The sequence below is a fragment of the Neophocaena asiaeorientalis genome, unplaced genomic scaffold, assembly GCF_003031525.2.
Source record: "Neophocaena asiaeorientalis asiaeorientalis breed wild unplaced genomic scaffold, Neophocaena_asiaeorientalis_V1.1 scaffold138, whole genome shotgun sequence".
Classification (NCBI taxonomy): Eukaryota; Metazoa; Chordata; class Mammalia; order Artiodactyla; family Phocoenidae; genus Neophocaena; species Neophocaena asiaeorientalis.
Window position 1 is genome coordinate 5,258,721 of NW_020172632.1, and position 21,920 is coordinate 5,280,640.

General features: G+C 38.7%; 1 protein-coding gene across 2 annotated transcripts in view; it reads left to right on the forward strand.

Moving 5' to 3' along the window:
- ZYG11B (zyg-11 family member B, cell cycle regulator) overlaps positions 1–21,920 on the forward strand; it is a 76,238-nt gene that overhangs the window by 456 nt on the left and 53,862 nt on the right. The window contains exon 2 of one of the 2 annotated variants that reach the window (XM_024739284.1): positions 20,970–21,032. The exons of the other annotated variant lie outside the window; for it this stretch is intronic. Coding sequence (XP_024595052.1) covers positions 20,970–21,032 — 63 coding nt within the window. The remainder of the gene's footprint in view (positions 1–20,969; positions 21,033–21,920) is intronic. 2 annotated transcript variants of the gene reach the window in all.

Below are 21,920 nucleotides of genomic sequence, written 5' to 3' on the forward strand. Positions count from 1 at the left end.
GCGTTCCCCTTTGCCTATTCCTCCTCGTCCTTTAACCCGACCTTCCTTTTCTCCTCTACCATTTTGCCTTGTTCTCTCTTTTGGGAAGTCTACGCCGTCCTTCTTTTTCCTCCCTCTTTTTCGCTCCTGCTCTTTGCTCTCGCTTCTTACCCCCTTTCACCATTTTATTTCCACTGCCCTCTCCTCTCTGTATCCTTTCTCCTTTTCGTCCTCCACCATCCACATTTCCTCTCCCCCTTATCGGATGTCCTCTCTTCCCCGCTCTCACAGCTGTCCCCATTTCCTTCTACGGGATTCAAGGGTTTAAGCAGGAACAATTTGAGGACGATTGCTTCCCAGGAGCTGTAGGGCGGGCAGATAGCGGGTCGCAGGTTTCTTTCTTCTTCCTTTTCTTTTTTGTAGAGGGAAGAGGGAGATTGGAGGTGTTGGAGAGAGTCTGCAAGCCTTATTACCTAATGTCAATGCAAAACCTGAGTGATAGTGTGTTTTGGAGTGATGGAGTGAGGCATGGGGTGAGGGCCGGCATGCATACTATGGCCTTATGAGATATCTAGACTTTTGACAGAAATAACTTAAAACGTTTTAAAATGAATGTGTTTTTTTTTGAGTATCTTTTAATGTGGAGTTACAGTTTGGGAAATTTAAAAATATTTATTTACAAGCTTTACTATTACTCAGAACAAATGGTTTTTGTTTGGAGGCAGAGACCAGAGCATCTGGAGACCGAAAATCAGCTTGGCAGTCAGATTGTGACAGTCTCTTTAATACCTTGTATTATCTTCATTTGTTTTGCCCTCTCTGCTTTTAGTTGGGAGAGCCTTACATTTGCAAATTTTCTCTCTCCTTCCTGTTTCTCTCTCTTGCCTGTTTGAAGCTTCAGTGGGTTTTTCATTGAGTTGGGTTACACATGGTTTGCAGTTCATTTAATGAACCCTTTGCTCCATTATATGCAGCAATCTAAATTTTGGTCTCTGGGAGGAATAAGACATTCTAGTCAAAACGAAGTCCTGGTAATTATGTTCTCCTAGGAGGTTAGTTAATTTCTGTTTTTTTCCCCATCTGCTTTTTTGGAAACTGGTTTATTATAAAGCTATTTAATCGGTGAACTTTCCCTAACTCACTGACTCTGCATTTTTAGGTTGTCATTCTCCAGTGTCTGACTCCACAACAATCCTTCACATTCACAACTCATCACACTGTCATTGTATGTTAACCTGTTTCTTCCCCTGAAATGTGAGTTCTTCTAGGCAGTGACTATGCCTTACTTAACTCCTGTTATTACCAGTGCCCAGGCCAGGTAGGTGCTTGAATGATTTCACTTTATGGTCTCATTTTCCTATCTGACAAATATAATCTTGAACTGAAATTTGAGGCAACTAGTGGACTACACAGAAAGAGTGAGTTTGAGAATCTTATTTTTGGTGCAAAAAGGAAATTTAGTAAGATGTGATGATCTTCTTTTCAGAATAAAGAGCTGTCCCATCAGATACACCAAATGGCTAGATTTTTGGAAGTGTTAGCCATCCCACTGAGAATGAATGTATGAGTACAGAGGGAGTTATGAACTCCTTTTTGGGTATTTAGGATCCAAAAGTGCCATTTGAGCTGGGCCTGAAAGGTGAGTAGGATTTATATAGATCATTTTGGGTAGGGGAAGAATGCTTTGTTGTGAATGTGAGTAGAAAGTAATTAGGATGTATTGCAGGTAGCAGGATTACCTTTATGTGACATGAAGAATGCAGGAATGAGGATGTGTAGTAGGAAATGAGACTAGAAAGACATTAGACATGGTTATGGTTTAGACTTTGTCTCCAACTAACTGGATTTTTCCTTACTTGTTAAAACACATGCACTCAGTGTAAAAGTATATGTATGGGAGAGCTGAAGAGAAGGCAAAATATTAGCTTATTATGAGCTAGGAATTATTCGTAGAGGCTACTTTAAAAAATTTCCTTGTGTAACAGGTGTAGTAGGCACTCAATAAATAGAACCAACCATTATTATAAAGCTTTGTATTTTATATTTTTCAAAATTTTCATTGTTATGTTGTGTTTTGAATAGCTAGGGATGGCTTCCCAACGGATCCTACTTTCAGGAAGAAACCTAAAGGATTAAATTACAGGAGTTGTGTTGTGGAAAACCAGATAGAACAAATAGCACATGTGAATGACCTGTAATAGTACTCTCTCTTGCCGTTAACCCTGCATATCCTGGAGTTCTTAGCTCAAGGAAGTCAGGGAAACCCCAACTGCCCTGCCTACTCATCAGAAAAACTCCCAAACAACCCTAAGTCACACACCTCCATTATGTAACTCTCTTTCATAGAATACACATCAATTGTAATTTTGTATTTCTTGCTCTGACTTTTTGGTTAATGTCTGTCTCTACCCCCAGACCATAAAAGTCAATGATACAGAAGTGGCTTTTGACTAGCTTCTGAGGGCCAGGTAATGTTCTAGGGATTGTGGTTACAGCGGTTTTAAAAAAAAGGCATGGTCCCTTGGGGTAAGGAAGATAGACAGTAAACAAATGTGTAATGAGAATAGTTATAAATGCTAAGAAGAAACGAATCAGGGTAAGGTATAAAGTGATATCTATTTGTGTATGGCAACTATTTAAAATAGTATGGTCAGGCAGCAACACTAATAGCTAATATTTATTGAACGTGACTGTGTATAGGCCCTGTTTTAAGTGCTTTCCATATTTTATCTCATTTAATCCTCATAGCAACCCAATGAGGTAAGTATTAGCTCTTTGAAGGTAGAGACCGTGTTTGTTTGGCTCATATTGTATCTTTTTTTTTTTGTGGTACGCGGGCCTCTCACTGCTGTGGCCTCTCCCGTTGTGGAGCACAGGCTCCGGACGCGCAGGCTCAGCGGCCATGGCTTACGGGCCCAGCTGCTCCGCGGCACGTGGGATCCTCCCGGACCGGGGCACGAACCCGCGTCCCCTGCATCGGCAGGCGGACTCTCAACCACTGCGCCACCAGGGAAGCCCCTCATATTGTATCTTTAACACCTACATAGTGCCTGGTGCATAATAAGTGCTTAATAAATATTTGTTGAATGGATGGATGACTTTGGGGAGGGTCAGAAAAAGTCAGGGAGGCTTTGTTGAGAAGGGACATTTGAATTGGAGTTTTAACTTCTGGGTTTTATTGGGTAAGAGTTAGGAAAGGAAAGCCATTCTTTTTTTTTTTGTGGTACGTGGGCCTCTCACTTGTGGCCTCTCCCGGTTGCGGAGCATAGGCTGCAAACACGCAGGCCCAGCGGCCATGGCTCACGGGCCCAGCCGCTCCACGGCATGTGGGATCTTCCCAGACCGGGGCACAAACCTGTGTCCCCTGCATCGGCAGGCAGACTCTAAACCACTGTGCCACCAGGGAAGCCCAGGAAAGCCATTCTTGGCAAAGGGACTAGCTTGAGCATAGAAGCTGAAACTGAAGGATGTATGCAGGGAAATGTATGATTCTAGCATTAAGGGTGTGATAGGATGCAAGACTAGGTGAGCCTAGGGTCAAATTATGGAGGACCTTGAATCATAGGCTCAGGAGTTTGGGCCTCATTGTAAAAACCTTGGGTACCTTGAAAGATGTGAAGGAATTATCATAAGAGATTTTGAAGATGATCACTCCAAATCAATATGAAACATGATTTGGAGTGGCAAGAGCTGTTGCACTAGTCTGGGTGAAAGGGAAGTGCATGAACTTTCACCCTAACCTTGTGGTGGTGGTGGTGATGATTTAAATTGGAGGAAGGTGAGTATAGGGAAATGAGATAGGAAGATCTGGCACACCACTTTTTGGCTAAGTGAATTTTCCACAGAGGCATTACTAAGGAGTTATAGAATCACTAACAGCTTTGCAATTTTGCTCTCTGGGCCTCGGTTTTCATATATTATGCTGCCTTTAGGGATTTATGAGAATATGAAAACAAGGTAAATTTACCATACCAAAGTCCTTAATTTACAAACAGTAAGTCTCCCAAAGGTCATGTGTTAGGTCATATAGAGGGAGAATTAGCACTTCCCAACATTATTTAATTTTTTAAAATAGTTTTTGTATGATATGAGAAAGGAGTAATTTTAATGTATATATATTTAATATATTTATTTTTGAATTATATATATAGGTTATTTAATAATATACTGAACAAAATACCTTAAATTTCAGCCATTACTGTTCAACAAATGACACATTAACATAAGATAAAGCATATTTTTAAATGAATATATATTATAATGTAGATTGAAATTAATTATGCTTATGGCATCAAAATAGATAAGAACTGACTTTTTAACCTTAAATTAGGAATTCTTGCTTTTTTTGTACTTTAAAAATCAGTGGGTGTTTTTAAATTAATTTTTATTGGGCTATAGTTGATTTATAATGTTGTGTTAGTTTCTGGTGTACAACAAAGTGAATCAGTTATACATACATATATCCACTCTTTGAAAAATTCTTTTCCCATATAGGTCATTACAGAGTATTGAGTAGAGTTCCCTGTGCTATACAGTAGGTCCTTATTAGTTATCTATTTTATATATAGTAGTGTGTATATGCCAACCCCAATCTCCCAACCCCCTACCCTGCTTCCCCCTTGATAACCATAAGTTTGGTTTCTACATCTGTGACTCTATCTCTCTTTCGTAAATAAGTTCATTTGTACCGTTTTATAAGATTCTACTTATAAGCGATATTATACGCTATTTGTCTTTCTCTGACTTACTTCACTCAGTATGATAATCTCTAGGTCCATCCATGTTGCTGCAGATGGCATTATTTCATTTTTTTATGGCTAAGTAATATTCCATTTTATGTATGTACCACATCTTCTTTATCCATTCCTTCGTCAGTGGACATTTAGGTTGCTTCCATGTTCTGGCTATTGTAAATAGTGCTGCAATGAACATTGGGGTACATGTATCTTTTTCAATTATGGTTTTCTCTGGATATATGCCCAGGAGTGGGATTGCTGGATCATATGGCAACTCTATTTTTGGTTTTTTAAGGAGTCTTCCTTTCCGTGCGAGGGCTTTTTCTAATTGTGGCAAACGGGGGCCTCTCTTCATCGCGGTGCGCGGGCCTCTCACTATCGCGGCCTCTCTTGTTGCGGAGCACAGACTCCAGACGCGCAGGCTCAGTAGTTGTGGCTCACGGGCCTATGTTGCTCCGCGGCATGTGGGATCCTCCCAGACCAGGGCTCGAACCTGTGTCCCCTGCATTAGCAGGCAGATTCTCAACCACTGCGCCACCAGGGAAGCCCTGTAGATTTTCTGATGATGGTCATTCTGATTGGTGTGAGGTGATACCTCATTGTAGTTTTGATTTGCATTTCTTTAATAATTAGACATGTCGAGCATCTTTTCATGTGCTTTTTGGTTGTCTGTATATCTTGTTTGGAGAGATATCTATTTAGATCTTCCACCCATTTTTTGATTGAGTTCTTTGTTTTTTCGATATTGAGCTGCATGAGCTCTTTGTATATTTGGAGATGAATCCCTTGTCAGTTGCTTCATTTGCAAATATTTTCTCCCATTCTGTGGGTTGTCTTTTTGTTTTGTTTATGGTTTCCTTTGCTGTGCAAAAGCTTTTAAGTTTAATTAGGTCTCATTTGTTTACTTTTGTGTTTATTTTCATTACTCTATGAGGTGGATCAATAAAAATCAGTAGGTTTTTATAATTTTTCTGTTCTGTTTCTAAGTGACAAAAAAACAAAAAGAATGGTTCTAGGCTGTTGCTTGCAAGCTTGTCTCCACAAATAAAACATTGGAGGTACGGGTAGTTTATTTCTAATATTGAAAATCCAAATTGGATATAACTGTCATCACATTTCTTTTTTTAATACTTAAAAAAAATACTGAGATACCTTGATGTACCATTTAAGAATCCTGATAAGATAAATGCACTCATTTACTCTTATTTCATCATCAGTGCAGCTTGTGTTTCCTGTCTTTAACCAACAGTTCATTCTAAGAATAAAAATAATTTAAAATTACTGTGTTGCTCTGTGTTCAGATGAAGTTATAACAACTGAGTGACTATAATATGATGAGCCAGTTTTCTCATTTCCACTAATTCACACATGTTCAGTGGATAAATTTTTGGATACTCTCAACTATTCTGTTTTTACAGGAGAACAATTTAAATAATTATTTTATTAGATGGTCAAAAATAATACAAATTGGTGTTTACATGTGTATGTATAACTGAGTTACTTTGCTGTACAGCAGAGATTGGTACAACATTGTAAATCAACTATACTTCAATTAAAAAATATTTTTAAATATACAAAATGAAATAGGTATCAATGTTGAATTTAATGATTGAATCATCCATGAATTAGGAAATGCTGGCTAGAACACTACTTTTTGCATAGGTTCTAAAGCTAACCCTTAAAAACATATAACCAATAAGTAGCAGAGATAGTCATTATCTGCAATAGAATAAAAGACATTTTTAATGCTAATAATTAAAATGGGAAAATAATGTTAAAACAAAATTCTTTTTCTTTTTACAGAACTTTGTTTTTTTATTTTTGGCTGTGTTAGATCTTCGTTGCTGTGCACAGGCTGTCTCTAGTTCTGGCGAGTGGGGGCTACTCTTTGTTGCGGTGTGCGGGCTTCTCATTGTGGTGACTTCTCTTGTTGCAGAGCACAGGCTCTAGGTGCACGGGCTTCAGTAGTTGTGGCATGCGGGCTCCAGAGCGCAGGCTCAGTAGTTGTGGCACATGGGCTTAGTTGCTCCATGGTGTGTGGGATTTTCCCGGTCTAGGGATCGAACCCGTGTCCCCTGCGTTGGCAGGCAGATCTTAACCACTGTGCCACCAGGGAAGCCCAAAACAAAATTCTTAAATGCTGGGACATTTATTTAGAGAGCATGATCTCAAACATTTAGTGAGCACACAGTGTATCAGATGATATACTAATTAATCTTTACAGTTCCATGAGGTTGATGATGCTTTCTCATTGCACAGTTAAGAAAACTGAGGCTTTGAGAAATCAGGTAACTTTCCTATAGTCATATACCTAATAAGTGACAGAACAGGATTCAAGCACAGGTTTGTCCAACCCCTAAGTCTGTGCTATTTCAAACACCTTCCCTGTACTCTATGAGACTGTAGGAATCTAAACTGAATTCAGGCATTTAAAATATTTGTACTGTTGTTTCCATTATAAAAGTAATTCATATTTATTGAATATGTCAAAGGGTATATATAATTTTATGGTTCTTGATCCATATTGCCAAATCATCTTTCTACAAAGCATTTGGAGAGTATCAGATGTTGGTGGCATTCTGTGTTTAGCATTTAGATACCTTTTTAACATTGAAAAGCTTGAGACACATGACAGGAATATGCTTTTAGAATACATCAGCGGGAGAAAACCAAAAGGCTGGTAGAAATTAAGTATTATTTTAAAGTGATACTGCACTCTTAATTCTAACAGTATCTACTGTGCACTGAAAGTGTACCTTTCAAGATATTATTGAGGACAGAGCATACTTGGTATGCATGTAAATTTGTGGACTCTTCACTATGCTTAAGAAACCTACAGTTTAGGCCCCACTAGTTTATAGTGGTCTTATAGCCCTGCTGCAGCCACACAGATTGTACTGCACAACTCAGGTGGCAGCTGTACATATGGCCAGCAATGGGTCTACAACGATCTGTATCCTGTGTACTTGGCAGCATCTAGCACATAGTGGGGGCTCAGCAAATAGTTTTGCATAGCATACTAGGATTCTTAAGATCTAATTCTTTTTTTTTTTTTTGCGGTACACGGGCCTCTCACCGCTGTGGCCTCTCCCGCTGCGGAGCACAGGCTCTGGATGTGCAGGCTCAGCGGCCATGGCCCACGGGCCCAGCCGCTCCGCGGCACGTGGGATCTTCCCGGACCGGGGCACGAACCCGCGTCCCCTGCATCGGCAAGCGGACTCTCAACCACTGTGCCACCAGGGAAGCCCTTAAGATCTAATTCTTTAATGAGCTAATCATTTTATGAGAAAAAGTTGTTTCATTTCCTGCTCAGTAATACTGAGCACACATGCTGTTTATCGTGCCTCTAGTTTTGCTTACACTGTTACTTTAACCTAGATGCTGTACCCTTCTTGATTATTTAACCTTCAGGTGTTCCCTTAAACCCTACCTCCTTGTGAAGCCTTCATTTACCCTCAGGCAGCTTTGGGTTCCTCCTTTCCTGTTTGCCTCCCCTGTACATTGTATGTGCTTTGGTTACAGCAGTTACCCCATGGTCATGGTATTTTTGTTAAGGAGGCTGGCTTTCTCTCCAGATTATGAGCGCCCTGAGGGTAAGAACAGAGTTGTACTTTTTCAGCTTCATGTCTTAAGCACTTGGCATAATGCATGAGACACAGTAAGTAAATAAATATTTGTTCAATGAAAGAATGTGTGTATTTTGTAGAGAAGTGCGTAAGGTGATGTTAACTGAGATGTGAGTCATGAAAAAGGGGAAAAAAAGGTGACACTCTGTACAGGTCCCCTGAGGGGAAAAAGAGTTTTGATGGGTAAGAAACTTTGGATCAGATAGTTTCTCTTACTAGCGTTAAGTGATACTTTTGACCTAGGATAAACATTTCTATACAGAAGAGTTCATCAGAAAGAGTTGGGGAAGAAGCCAAGTGCTTTCAAGATGAATTGCAAAGCAATATCCCTTTGTATAAAAATTTACAAATTATTTGTCTGTAATTTGTGGAGGTATTCCTTCTGGAGAACAGAATATTTAAATACAGATAGTAAAGAATCAGTGACTGGTAAATGTAGAGGGGTGGTTAATTATTTAAACATTTTGTTAGCTCTGTATAAAGATCTGTTTTCTTTTTTCCTATCTCCAGTTCTCCCTCGTATAAACACTTTTCTTAGCTCTCAAAAGCATCTTAATGCCTGTTCAATGTCATATTCTCCTTTTCTAAGGGCATTTTAAAAAAGTTTCAATGTTCTTAGTTACGTAATATCAGTTATATTCTTTTCATAGGCCTTTTAACCTATGGCAAATCGTTTTATCTCTCTGTGCCTCCATTTTTAAATCTCGAAAGTGAAAAGGTTGTATTAAATCCTCTCTGATCCCTTCCACCTCTTAAAAAAATGTAGTAAGATTCTAGCATGTTAAAGGTAAATATTTTAGTAAAGTAGATATATTCTATTACCTATAGTACTGTGGAATCAGGGCATGCCGCTTTTTTTTTTCCTTTCTTCTTTATAAATTTATTTGATTTATTTTTGGCTACATTGGGTGTTCGTTGCTTTGGGTCTTTGTTGCTGTGCGCCGGCTTTCTCTAGTTGTGGTGAGCGGGGGCTACTCTTCGTTGTGGTGCTCGGGCTTTTCATTGCAGTGGCTTCTCTTGCTGTGGAGCACAGGTTCTAGGTGCACGGGCTTCAGTGGTTGTGGCATATGGGCTCAGTAGTTGTGGCTCGCGGGCTCTAGAGTGCACGCTCAGTAGTTGTGGCACACGGGCTTAGTTGCTCAGGGGCATGTGGGATCTTCCCGGCCCAGGACTCGAACCCGTGCCCCCTGCGTTGGCAGGCGGATTCTTAACTACTGCACCACCAAGGAAGTCCCAAGCTGCTTTTATAGGTTTTAATTTTGTGTAAACTCCATTAATATATTACCCAATTTTTCACACCAGAAACCCTTCATTCAATTATGTTAATATTTCCATGGTACTTTAATATTTTAAAGACACGTTCATACACATCCCATTTATTCCTCACTGCCATTTTGTGAGGTAGTCAAGATGGAGGTTTAGCATTGGTTTTACAGATAAGCAAACTGAGAAGTTAATTTATTTGCCTAAGGACACACAGCTACTAAGTAGCAGAGCCAGGACTGACTGCAAGCCCAGTGCTCTTTCCATTATTAACCGAGCTTCTCTGTTTACCATATTATATTTCAAAACTAATGCTAGTAGTTTAGAGGAAAATAATGCTAAAGTATATCTTTGAGTTGTTGATTCCTATGATCTGCTCATCTGCTCAGTGATTACTGACCTGAATTTTTGTTTTGTTTCTTAGAATAGCTTTATTACATGAGCTAAGATGGACGGGAAGGGGATTTACTTACCTTTGCAGGCCTTGATCCTTTTTAGATAGAAATCTAGCTCCTTGCCCTATAACACACAGCCATTTGCCACACTGCCCAAGCCTTGAAGTGACACATGCAAGAAGCTTGCCTTACCTGCATTTTTATTTGGTGTCTAGGGATCTCTGAAGAGTAGTTGGTGGTTTTTTTTTTGGTGGTGGTTGTTTTTTCTGGCTGCACCACATGGCATGTGGAATCTTGTTTCCCTGACCAGGGATCCAACCCATGCCCCCTGCAGTGGAAGCGCAGAATCCTAACCACTGGACCGCCAAGGAATTCCCTAGTTGGTGGGTTTTTTTTAAAAAGAAAAATAATTCCCCTCAGTCCATGCCAAATAATTCAAAAGATCTGTACCCTTGAGCGCAATATATCTGTGCCTTTGGTACTACCTTCTTGACCTTCTCCCTCATTTGTAAAATGATTGTATTTGGGGAAAGAGAAGGTAAAGGGATTAAATCAAATCTAAGGTTACATTAGGTGTTTATTCCTGGAAGTCTAACTTGGTTGAATCAGTAAAAAATACAAGGGGAAAAAAACCCCATAAACTAAAAAGAGATTTCCCATGGAATACTACTAAAATGAGGAATCAAAGATTGGTCCAAGTTTCTTATATCAAAATGAACTCAAATGACATTTGTCTGCTTTTCAATCCCATTGTTTAATTTCAAGGCTAGACTTGGGACTTAATATTTCTCTCTAGACATATAGTCTCTTTCTCTAGGAGCAAATAAGTATTTTAAATACACCTAATAATAAATTTGTGCTTGACTGTTCGTTTATTCATTCAACAAACATTTAGTGCCTACTATGTAGCAGGCATTATTGTTGGCTCTGGAAATACAGCAGTGAACAAAACATAGTGTTTGGTCTATGGAGTTTATATTGTATAGTAGTAGCTAACGTTTATTGAGCATTTAATATATGCCAGTCACTGTTCTAAGTGTCTTTCACCTAAAATTTATTTAATTCTGACAACAATCCTGTAATGTAGGTAGTGTTATTGTCTGTATTTTACAGATCAGGAAACTGAGGTATGGGGAGATTAAGTATTTATGCCTAAAGTTATATTGTTTTGTAAGTGGTAGAGCTGGCATTTTAATCCAGGCAGTCTGACTCCCAAACCCATGCTTTTCATTGCAGTGTTACATAGTCCTTCAGAGAGATGTCAGTAAAAAAATTTATTTCTAATACTGAAATTGTCCAGTTTGTAATCTTTGTAGTCACCTGGTTTCTGGTCCAATCTTTAGGAAAAAATCATCCAGGGTTACAAAAAAAAGGAGTACTGTCAGAGCCATTACCTTCTATTGGAGGATCTGTCAAGTGCTAGGAGCCTTTCAGGTAGGAGATGAGATTTTTTAGCCTGTCATATGAATCAGAACTGAGACAACTACATAAAGCCAGGAGCCTAACACCTAACAAAATGCCCACACTGTTGGTGAAAATGTAAACTAAAAAATATCTGCTTGATGGTGTAGGGAAACAAAGGAACTTATTTATCTTGACATGGTCTCTGGATGGGAAAATTCTCTCTTGAGAATTTACAATCATGAACCTTCTGCCCTGTGTGTCTGAAACTTGAATTTATATAACCTGTGCAAGATCATGACTATTAAGTGAGAAGGGAACATTTACTGAGTAATTACTCTGTTAGGCATTGTGCTGGGGGCTTTAAACACATCTTTGCCCTTCATCCTGACAGTAGCATCACGAGATAAGTACTAATATTATCCCCATTCTACAAAGGACAGGACTGAGGATCAGAAGAGCTAGGTAATTTGCAGTATAACAGCACTGAATTCAAATCTTGGTCCAGTATTCTTGCTGCTAAGCACAATGCCTCTGGAAGCGTCACTTCATTTTTGTGCCTCAGCTTCCTTAACTGTAAAATGAAATTTGTAATATATTTCTTTTTACTTCCTTTTGCTAAATAAAGTTCCTTTTTTACTTCATAAAGTTATCAAATGAAATAAAGGATGTGAATTTGCTTTATTCACTGTAAGCTACTGTTACTGGCATCATCTGTAAAGTGTATTTTTCCTTTTAATTAAGCAAAAGAGAGACCTCATTATTCATCAATTTTGAAGCCCACAGGTCTGTCTTGAGAAATTAAGGCAATCTTAATTTTTTTTTTTTTTTTTTTTTGCGGTACGCGGGCCTTCCACCGCTGCGGCCTCTCCCGTGCGGAGCACAGGCTCCGGACGCACAGGCCCAGCGGCCACAGCTCACGGGCCCAGCCGCCCCGCGGCATGTGGGATCCTCCCGGACCAGGGCACGAACCCGCGTCCCCTGCATTGGCAGGCGGACTCCCAACCACCACACCACCAGGGAAGCCCCAAATCTTAATACTTTTTGTGTCAGATATTTCCTGAAGTAGTTTCATGAGGAGAAATAAAATGAATTTTGAGATAAGTTACCATCTAGTAACTTACTAATTCATTCAACTATTAATTTATTAGATGCATTTTTGAGGACTTTAGTTCCCAAATATAAAAGATGCCTGATCTATTTCATTTTTATCATACCAGCAACAGTGGAAGCCCCAGTCTCCTCCAACAGTAGACTACAATTGCAATATGTAGTAAATTCTCAGTGTCCCCCACCTCCCCACTTGCTAGAAATAAGTAGCCCACTGCTCAGAATTCTGAAATGCTTCTTTGTCATGACCCTGGCAATATAGTCACAGAATGAAGCTTTTAAATATATAAAACAAAGCAACCAGCAAATTATATAACTAAGTCACAGGGTAGTGACTGAGTATGCCTCTAGCTGAGTATTGCATAGATGACTAAATACTTCAAGGAAGGAGAGTATAAGAAAGAAAATTTTAAATTTAGGAAGATTAAAAGAAAGCCATGAGAAGAAGGTTAGGAAGAGCTAATGAGTATCAATGTGTGATTCCTCAGAGACTGCTTATGAAGAAGTCTGTCTGATACTTGGAAGTGTTGCAAAGCTCCTACCAAATATGTACCATACAAATATAGCTTGTTGGAATTCCAGTAATTTCTTGGAAGAGAGCTTTGTAATCAGTGCCTCAGCAATGTTGTCTTGAGTTGATAGTAGTTTTTTTTATTGTTACTAGTTTTTTTTTTTTTTTTGCGGTACGCGGACCTCTCACTGTTGTGGCCTCTCCTGTTGCGGAGCACAGGCTCCGGACGCGCAGGCTCAGCGGCCCTGGCTCACGGGCCCAGTAGCTCCACGGCACGTGGGATCTTCCTGGACCGGGGCACGAACCCATGTCCCCTGCATCGGCAGGCGGACTCTCAACCACTGCGCCACCAGGGAAGCCCTGTTACTAGTTTTGTATCTTAATTGTGAATTATCATTGATTTAACTTTATTATTAATCTAGTGTGTGGTGATATAAATTTGCATTAATAGAACTTTTGACATAAAAATTTCCAAAGTTAGACTTTGACAATGTATTGTTATTCAAATAGGAAACATCCATTTTATTTTTTATTTTATTTATTTATTTATTTTTTTTTTTGCGGTACGCGGGCCTCTCACCGCTGTGGCCTCTCCCACCTCGGAGCACAGGCTCCGGACGCGCAGGCTCAGCGGCCGTGGCCAATGGGCCCAGCCGCCCCGCGGCACGAACCTGCACCCCCTGCATCCGCAGGCGGACTCTCAACCACTGCACCACCAGGGAAGCCCGGAAACATCCATTTTATTGTTAAAGCAGATGTCTATAAAAGTCCCTTGTAGTGATACTTCTTTGTTAATATGGTTCTCCACTGGAACTTGGGAACCAAGAGGGATGGGTAGGCTGTGAGGTTTTTTGCCCCACTTAAGTGGGCCATAGACAAAAAGCATTTGAAAACTACTAACTTTCCTTGAATTCATAGTCTTGAGGGGGAGACTGCCATCTAAACAAATAAGTTATACAGTGGCTAATTGTAATAGAACTATATAGAAACTGTAGTGTGATTAAATCTGTGTTTTGGGATATGAGGGACAGCTTCATGGAGGAGTGGACATATATACTGGCTCTTGTAGTGTGAGTAGGAATTTGATAGATGGACAGGTAGGGAAGGCACTCTAAGGAGAGGGGACAGCATATATAAAGAAGGGGAGGCATGACTACCACTGGTAACATTCCTTCTCTGAACCTCAGCTTCCTCAACAAAAAATGATTTCTTTTCTCCTTACTTGATAGAGTCATGATTGTTTGAAAAGGCTTTATAAATTGAACTGCTAGATAGATGTTTAATGATGAAGGTTCTCATTATTACTTTCTTTTTTTCTTTTCTTCAACATTTTAAAGCCTTCTATGTCTCTTCTAGGTGGTGTCATTTCAAGACCTCTCCTAACCTCCTTTCAGCTTAGTTGTTCTTTTCTTCAGTGTTCTTTGTTTTTTTGTTTTGTTTTGTTTTGTTGTTCCTTCAAGGTTCTGCTTTGTGACATCTAAAGACAGGAGCAGAAGAGCAGATATTTGTGTATATACCTAGCTTTAATAGCAGGAGAAATTCTTTTAATTGCTTATGTATAACTATTTAAGCTGTGATCCATGTAGTTTAGAGCAGTGTCATAATCCATGGAACATAATCCTGCAACCAAAAGTCATTTTGTAGTAACTCAAAGTCTTTATTTGCAGATTTTTGAACATTGTAAAATAGAATAAAATTCACAGATGTGCTTCTTAAAATTCCCTTTTTATTTCCTATCTACTTCTCTTTATACAGCATAGCTGGTCCCTTGCCTTTCCCCTGAAAACCCTGCCAAGACTCCTTTTCCAACCCAGTCTACCATTATTAGATGGTAAAACCTCTGGAGAATGTAAGACTGGGAAAGGGTATAGGAGCTGTGGCAAGACGTTACATTATGGCCAATTTAGGAAAAATAAAAGTGTGTGTATATAAATACACAAGCACATGTTTTCATTCAAAATTAAGATAGTTTTATTGAGTCTAATAAAAAATGTCTATTTTTACTAGTTTGAATACATATATTATTGAAAAGTATGGCTGTCATTGATTCAATTGACACTGATTTTTGGTTATCTTATAATATTTGAAAAGCAGAAACATGAATATAGCTTTATTTACATTTCCACAAATTTTTACTTTTGTCTTTTTTCATTTTTAATAATTTGATAATTTAGAAAACTATATAAAACATTTATGTAAGCCATGGAACATAGTAAACAAATATCTAAAGACCAGCATCGAACTTAAGAAATAGAAGATAACCACTGCCATTTTTTCCCTTGTGTGCCCCATTCTTCTATTCCACTTCCACCCACCCCCAAGGTATCCATGGTATTCACTATCCGTTTTTTTTGGGGGGGAGGGGCCTTGCCAAACCTACGCCCCCTGCATTGGAAGCTCAGACTCTTTTAACTACTGGACTGCCAGAGAAGTCCTGTCAATCATCCTTTTTTATTTTAAATCTTTCTCTTGCTCTTTTCTATAGATTTATCATAACATATTGTTTAGTTTAGAGGTAGCTTTATAATCTTCTGAAATAACTTTTCAGGCAATATCAATAACTTTTCAGGCAATATCATTTCCTATGATATTTATTTATTTATTTTTTTGCGGTACTTGGGCCTCTCACCGCTGTGGCCTCTCCCACCTCGGAGCACAGGCTCTGGACGCGCAGTTCTCAGCGCGTCATTTCCAGGTTTAAGTGAAATCCTGCTGCACATACAGTTTTTATTTTGCTTAGACTAACTTTATTCTTAGCATTTTACTGTCTTTAAAAGTTATTCAGAAACATACATATTGCTATGTAATTATCTATAGAGTTGATATACCATAATTTGCTTGCCATTTCCCCCCGTTTTAGACATTTCTATATGTGGGTTTATTTTAGGGGGGGTCAGAAAAACTGTAATTAATCCCTTTGTGTAAATACCTTTGTTAATATCTCCGATTATTTCCCTTTGCTTGTTTTTTTGGGGGGTTTTGGGTAAATTCTTAGATGAAGTACTAGATCCAGAGACTGGGTGTTTTTTTTTTTTGCGGTACGCGGGCCTCTCACTGTTGTGGCCTCTCCCGTTGCGGAGCACAGGCTCTGGACGCGCAGGCTCAGCAGCCATGGCTCCTGGGCCCAGCCGCTCCGTGGCATGTGGGATCTTCCCAGACCGGGGCACGAACCCGTGTCCCCTGCATCGGCAGGCGACGCTCAACCACTGTGCCACCAGGGAAGCCCAGAGACTGGGTGTTTTTAAGATTGTAATTAAGTCTTTTCTATCAAGAAAAATTGTGCCAATTTATACTTTGACCAGCATCATTTGAGAGGACTAATCTGGGTACACTTGATTTGAATGATTCACAATGTCAGGATTATATCCTGTTCTAGAAAACACTGTGTTAACCAAAAAAATTAAATAAAGGGCTGTGCTGTTCTTTCAGACTGGTGGTGATTTTGCTGTTTTCCATAGGATATTTTTTCAGCCATTGTTCAGGGACCATGTCATTCTGTCTGCTGTTACATGTGATATAGTTAATTACAGGGCTTAGTTATCGCTTCTGGTCACTTCCCCTGAGAATTTATCTATTCTTATGACTCCACTGTCACCAGTAGGGGATGATATTTTAATCTTATGTTCAGCTGAATTCTCTCATAGAAGCATTATTAGTTCCTTTTCTGTACTTGCCTAAGCAGGCAGACTCTCCACAGCCTTAACAAATTCCCCTGATGAAATAATTCCTTGTCTTGTCTTCTTATCAGTCTTGTCAGTGACCTCATGGGAGTATTAATTACTATTTCATTTTTTATTTTTATTTTCTAACTTTTTATTTTGACAATTTCAGACTTATAAAAAGTTGCAAAAATAACACGAAGAATTCTCATGTAGACATTCACCCAAATTCCCCAAATGTTAGCACTTTATCCTGTGTGCTTAACTGTGCTCTTTAGACACACACACACACATATATTTACCCCTGGTTAACTACTACTTTAAATCATGGAGGTTTTATTTATTTTTTTTTAAATCTCGACTTCTCCTTCCTCTAGCCTTTTCCCTCCTTCATCTGAGCGGCCTATATGGGATAGGAAAAAGGACATGGTATTTGTAATTAAATGCTTTGGTTCAAGGCCCAATTCTGCCACATTTTTAAGTAGATGAACTTGGGTACACTTCTTTCTGATCTCCAGTATCCTCATATACAAAATGGTGTCTATTATACCAGCTCCACAAAACTGTTGTGAGGGCTAAATGAGCTAATGTATGTAAAAAGTATGCTGTATGAATGCTGGTCAGTCCTTCAGAGAATACTCATGTATCTAGTACAGTGCCAGGCATTGTGCTAAGTACTAGGGATTCAGAAAAAATCAGCATCTGTTTCCTATTCGGTCACTTACTGTATTTTGTCAATTCTTTCTTCGAATTATTTTTCACTTCTGATTTTTTTCCCATTTTCTTTGCTTCTATCCTAATCTATAGCATTATCACCTCATGTGTGAGTCACTGCAACAACCAACAGGTCTCCAAGTTGTTTTTTGGCATTTATGTCAGTGACAAACTAATAATTGTCCTGAGGTATGGTACTGTATAGTGGAAAAGATATGGACTTCATAATCAGTAGACCTAGGTTTGCATCTTTGCCCCATTTCTTACAAATACTGTAACTCTGGGCAAGTATCTTTACCACTATTCTAATTTGAACTCGTTCTTTTTTTCTTTTAACAGGTAAATATCAGGGAGTGTTTTGGCTGCTAAGGATATACAGAAAGGGTTAATATGTTCCTTGAACTTGAACAGCATCATGGTCTAGTGGGGGAGACAGATACAGTCATAAGTAACTATGGTGTAACATAGAATTATAAAAGAAAACTAGCTTTGGAGTCAGATATAAAGGGCAGCCTATGTAGTGGTAAAAGCACAGACTTAACTCTAGAATCAGATTGCCTGGGGTCTAATCCTGGCTCTGGCACTTATTAGCTGTATCATCTTGGGCAAATTAATAAACCCCTTAAAGCCTCAGTGTCTTCGTCTTCATAGAATGGGGATACTGATAGAACTTACAGAATTTTAATGAGAAGTAAATGAAATTATATATGTAATGTACTTAGCATAGTTTATTGCATATAGCACATAGCATATGTTAACAAATAATGAGCCCAATAATTATGATTATGATATTATTATAGTATAGTGGCTTAAGAGCTTAAAAATATAAGCTTTGGCCTCATTTTTGAGTTGGAGTTCCAGTTTATCAACATGCTAGCCATGTGTATATGGGGAAGATATTTAACCTAAACCTCAGTTTCCTCATTAAAATGCATATTGTAATGGTGCTTGATCCATAGAATCTAGAAATTGAAAGAGCTCATGTATCTAAAGAGCTCTGACCCAGGACCTGAGACATAGTGTTTCATGAATGATAACTCTTGTAATTTTTATTCTTGCTCTGCCATCTGCTGGCTCTGTTATCTTTCATAGTAAATTAATCTTTCTGAGCCTTAGTTTACCTACTTTGTTCAAAACAGCGTTGTCTGGAAGATTGCAAGTATATATAAAGTTGCAGGGTTGGTGCCTGGTACCACACAACTGTCATTCAGTACATAATAGCTAATAGTTAATGGTGCAGATTAATTACCCAGGTGCTGAGGGTCAAATTAATTCTGCCCTGGAAATTAGGAAAGATATTCACAGAACTGAATGTTGAAGGATGTGTGAGATTTTGCCACATAGAAGGACTAATCTAAAAAAAGGCTCAGAGGTGTGAAAGTGCCTGTTAAAGTGCTTAGGAAGTGATGGTAAATAGTAGGTTGCTTTAGGGAACACTCAGTTTAGTATATCTAGTAGGTAGCATGTTTGGAGGGAGAAGGAAAAAGTGGAAAATGCGGCTAGAAAGGAAGGTTGGAGCCAGTTAGTAAATGTTTCGAATACCTTACTAAATTGTTTACACTTTATTCTTTAGGTCTCTGTTTTTCCAACTTCTAACAGCAGAGGGAACTAAATTTGCTGTGGGATAGAAAAGGGTATTACTTGAAACCAGTGTTACAAACAGGAATTTCTTGGTAATCTTGTGTTTTATCTTAAAATTCATATAGTGTTTGCCTTTTACATAATATATTTGTTTCAGTACAAAAATATTTTAAGTTATTTACTGGTTGCATAACTTGATTACCTCTCCCCCGACCTCCCATACTCTCATCCCCTCAAATAAGCTTTGAGTGTGTTTGCTATTCTAAAATGTGCCAAGTTAATACTGTAGCTTTAGTCCCCTGGCACACTTCTGCTAGGAACCCCTTGAATGTGTTCCCAGCATGAGAACTGTGCTTATAGATGATATGGAGCCTTTGAAATTTTTTTTAGGAGAGTGATAGGATAAAAGCAATGTAGTGAAGAGCTGGGTTGGTCCAGATTGAGTAGAAGCCATTTCAATTAATTAGAAAGAACTTTCCTGTTTGTTCTTCCTAGAAATTGTTTAGTCTTTGAACTGTGTGGATCTCCTTATGATCCAAATTAAATCAGACTTGACCTTCTCTCCCTTCTGCTTTTTTTAGTAGGAACTTTGTTTTTACTTTGCCTAGGGTATGCCTAATTGGTGAAGGGAAAAATCCTTCTGAGCAGGAATTTCCAAGAGTTGAATTGTTTAGCCATGGAATTCCAGCTTCTGCTTTGTCCTTTCTTTGTTAGTCCTGTTAGTCCTCCTGTACTGCTGCCGTGTGTTTAAAAATAAGGGGAATTCCCTGGCAGTCCAGTGGTTAGGACTCGGCACTCACTGCCATGGCCCAGGTTCAACCCCTAGTTAGGGAACTAAGATCCTGCAAGCTGCAGCACGGCTTCTTCTTCTACTACTACTACTACTACTACTAAAATAGGAAATACTGATCTATCAGTACTTCTGTGTTAGCTTAAAGTACTGGAATTTGGAGAGTCACAGATGGCAGTATGGTTTTTGGAGTAGATCTCAGATAATCTGAGTACACTTCTAGTCCTGCCCTGGCTTGATATATAGCGTCTCTGTTTTCTTCTTTAAATGGAGATGATTATCCTTGTTCACATCACAGACCTTCGAGTATCAGGTGAGATAACATATTTAGAATTTGTATATAAAGTTGAAAAGGTAGTATATTATGGTGGATAAGGGCATAAGCTTTTGGAGCTACATTTCCTGGGTTTGAATCCTGCCTCTGACCCCTACAAGCTCTGTGTTTCCAGACGCACTGCCATTATTCTAAGTTCTTTGGTTCCTGTTTTATCTCATTGAATCCTCACAGCAACTTTATGAAGTAGGTATTATTATTATCTACATTATAAGATGAGAAAACTTAGGAGCAGAAAGGATAGGTAACTTGTGTAATGTCACACAGTTAGTAAATGAAAAGTTGGGATTTGCACTCTAGCTCCAAAGCCCAGGTGGATTAACTATTAGGCACATGTACTTCCCAAAAGAAGAGCAGCTGACTAGAAAAGTCTTATGCTTACTAATCGGAATTAACGTAGAGATAAGGGGAACTTTTCTCTGAAAAGGAAAAATTTGTGGGGTCTAAAAACCTGTTTTTGTTTGTGGACATATTTTATCAATTGGGAAAAAATTTTTTAGAATGATTAATTAAATATTATAAATGTCCATATGTTACTACCTGGGTTTGTTCTGTTAAAATGACTTCTAAAAATTATGTACTCAGAAGGTTCAGATGTCTCCCCTCTGATAGTTACCCAACTTTCATTTATTTTCTCTTTTGTAAAATAAATAGATCATTTTGAAACTTACCAACGGAGGTCAAAGGGCATCTTGTTTCATCTGGGTGATGAATTTTAGACATTTAGAAAGATGGTACAATGAAGAGTAGAAAAAGCAGAAAGAATTCATACTTACAACACAGGAAATAAGACAGAATAGGCAAAGTTCTGTGATGCAGAAGTTGAATTTGAAGAGTTACTTACTCTGAACTTTTTCTTATTTGTCCTAGCTACACCTAGCTGCAGAGGATACAAAGATATATAGTCTTTGTTACAAGTGGTCCTGTGCCCAGGTAAAAATAAAAGGTTTTATTAACATGGAAGAAAAGAAGAACAAGTTTTAGGGTTGGCAGCTCACAGTCTCTGCTTCATTGGGCCAACCATTTAACTTTTGTGAAGTCTGTTTCCTCATCTTAAAAAATAATGTCTTTGTTGTCCATCTTACTCAGTTACTACAATATCAAATGTGTCAATGTGAAAGCGCTTTGTAAACTGTAAAGTATGTAACCATTTTAATAAGTTAAAAATTTATTTATTTATTTATTTATTGGCTGCATTGGGCCTTCGTTGCTACACGTGAGCTTTCTCTAGTTGTGGCGAGCGGGGGCTGCTCTTCCTTGCGGTGTGCAGGCTTCTCACTGCAGTGGCTTCTCGTCGCGGAGCATAGGCTCTAGGCGTGCGGGCTTCAGTAATTGTGGCACATGGGCTCAGTAGTCGTGGCACGCAAGCTCTAGAGCGCAGGCTCAGTAGTTGTGGCTCACGGGCTTAGTTGCTCTGCAGAATGTGGGATCTTCCCAGGACAGGGATCGAGCCCGTGTCCCCTGCATTTGCAGGTGGATTCTTAACCACTGTGCCACCAGAGAAGTCCCAATGCTATTTTCAATGGAATTGTTGCCTTAATTTCATTTTCGTATTTTTAATTGTAAGTGAATAGAAATATAGGTATTTTTATATATTGATCTTATATCCTATAACCATGATGAACTTCTTTTTGGTTTTTCTTTTTTAGATCTGATAGTTTTTTTGGTGTGAATTCCTTAGGATTTTCTTTTGCAAAATTATGTTACCTGCAAATAGAGACAGTTTTACTTTTCCTTTCCAATCTGTATGCTTTTTATTTCTTTTTATCTTTTTCTTTCTTTTTGGTTTTCTTTTTCTTTTTTTTTTTTTTTTTTTTTCCT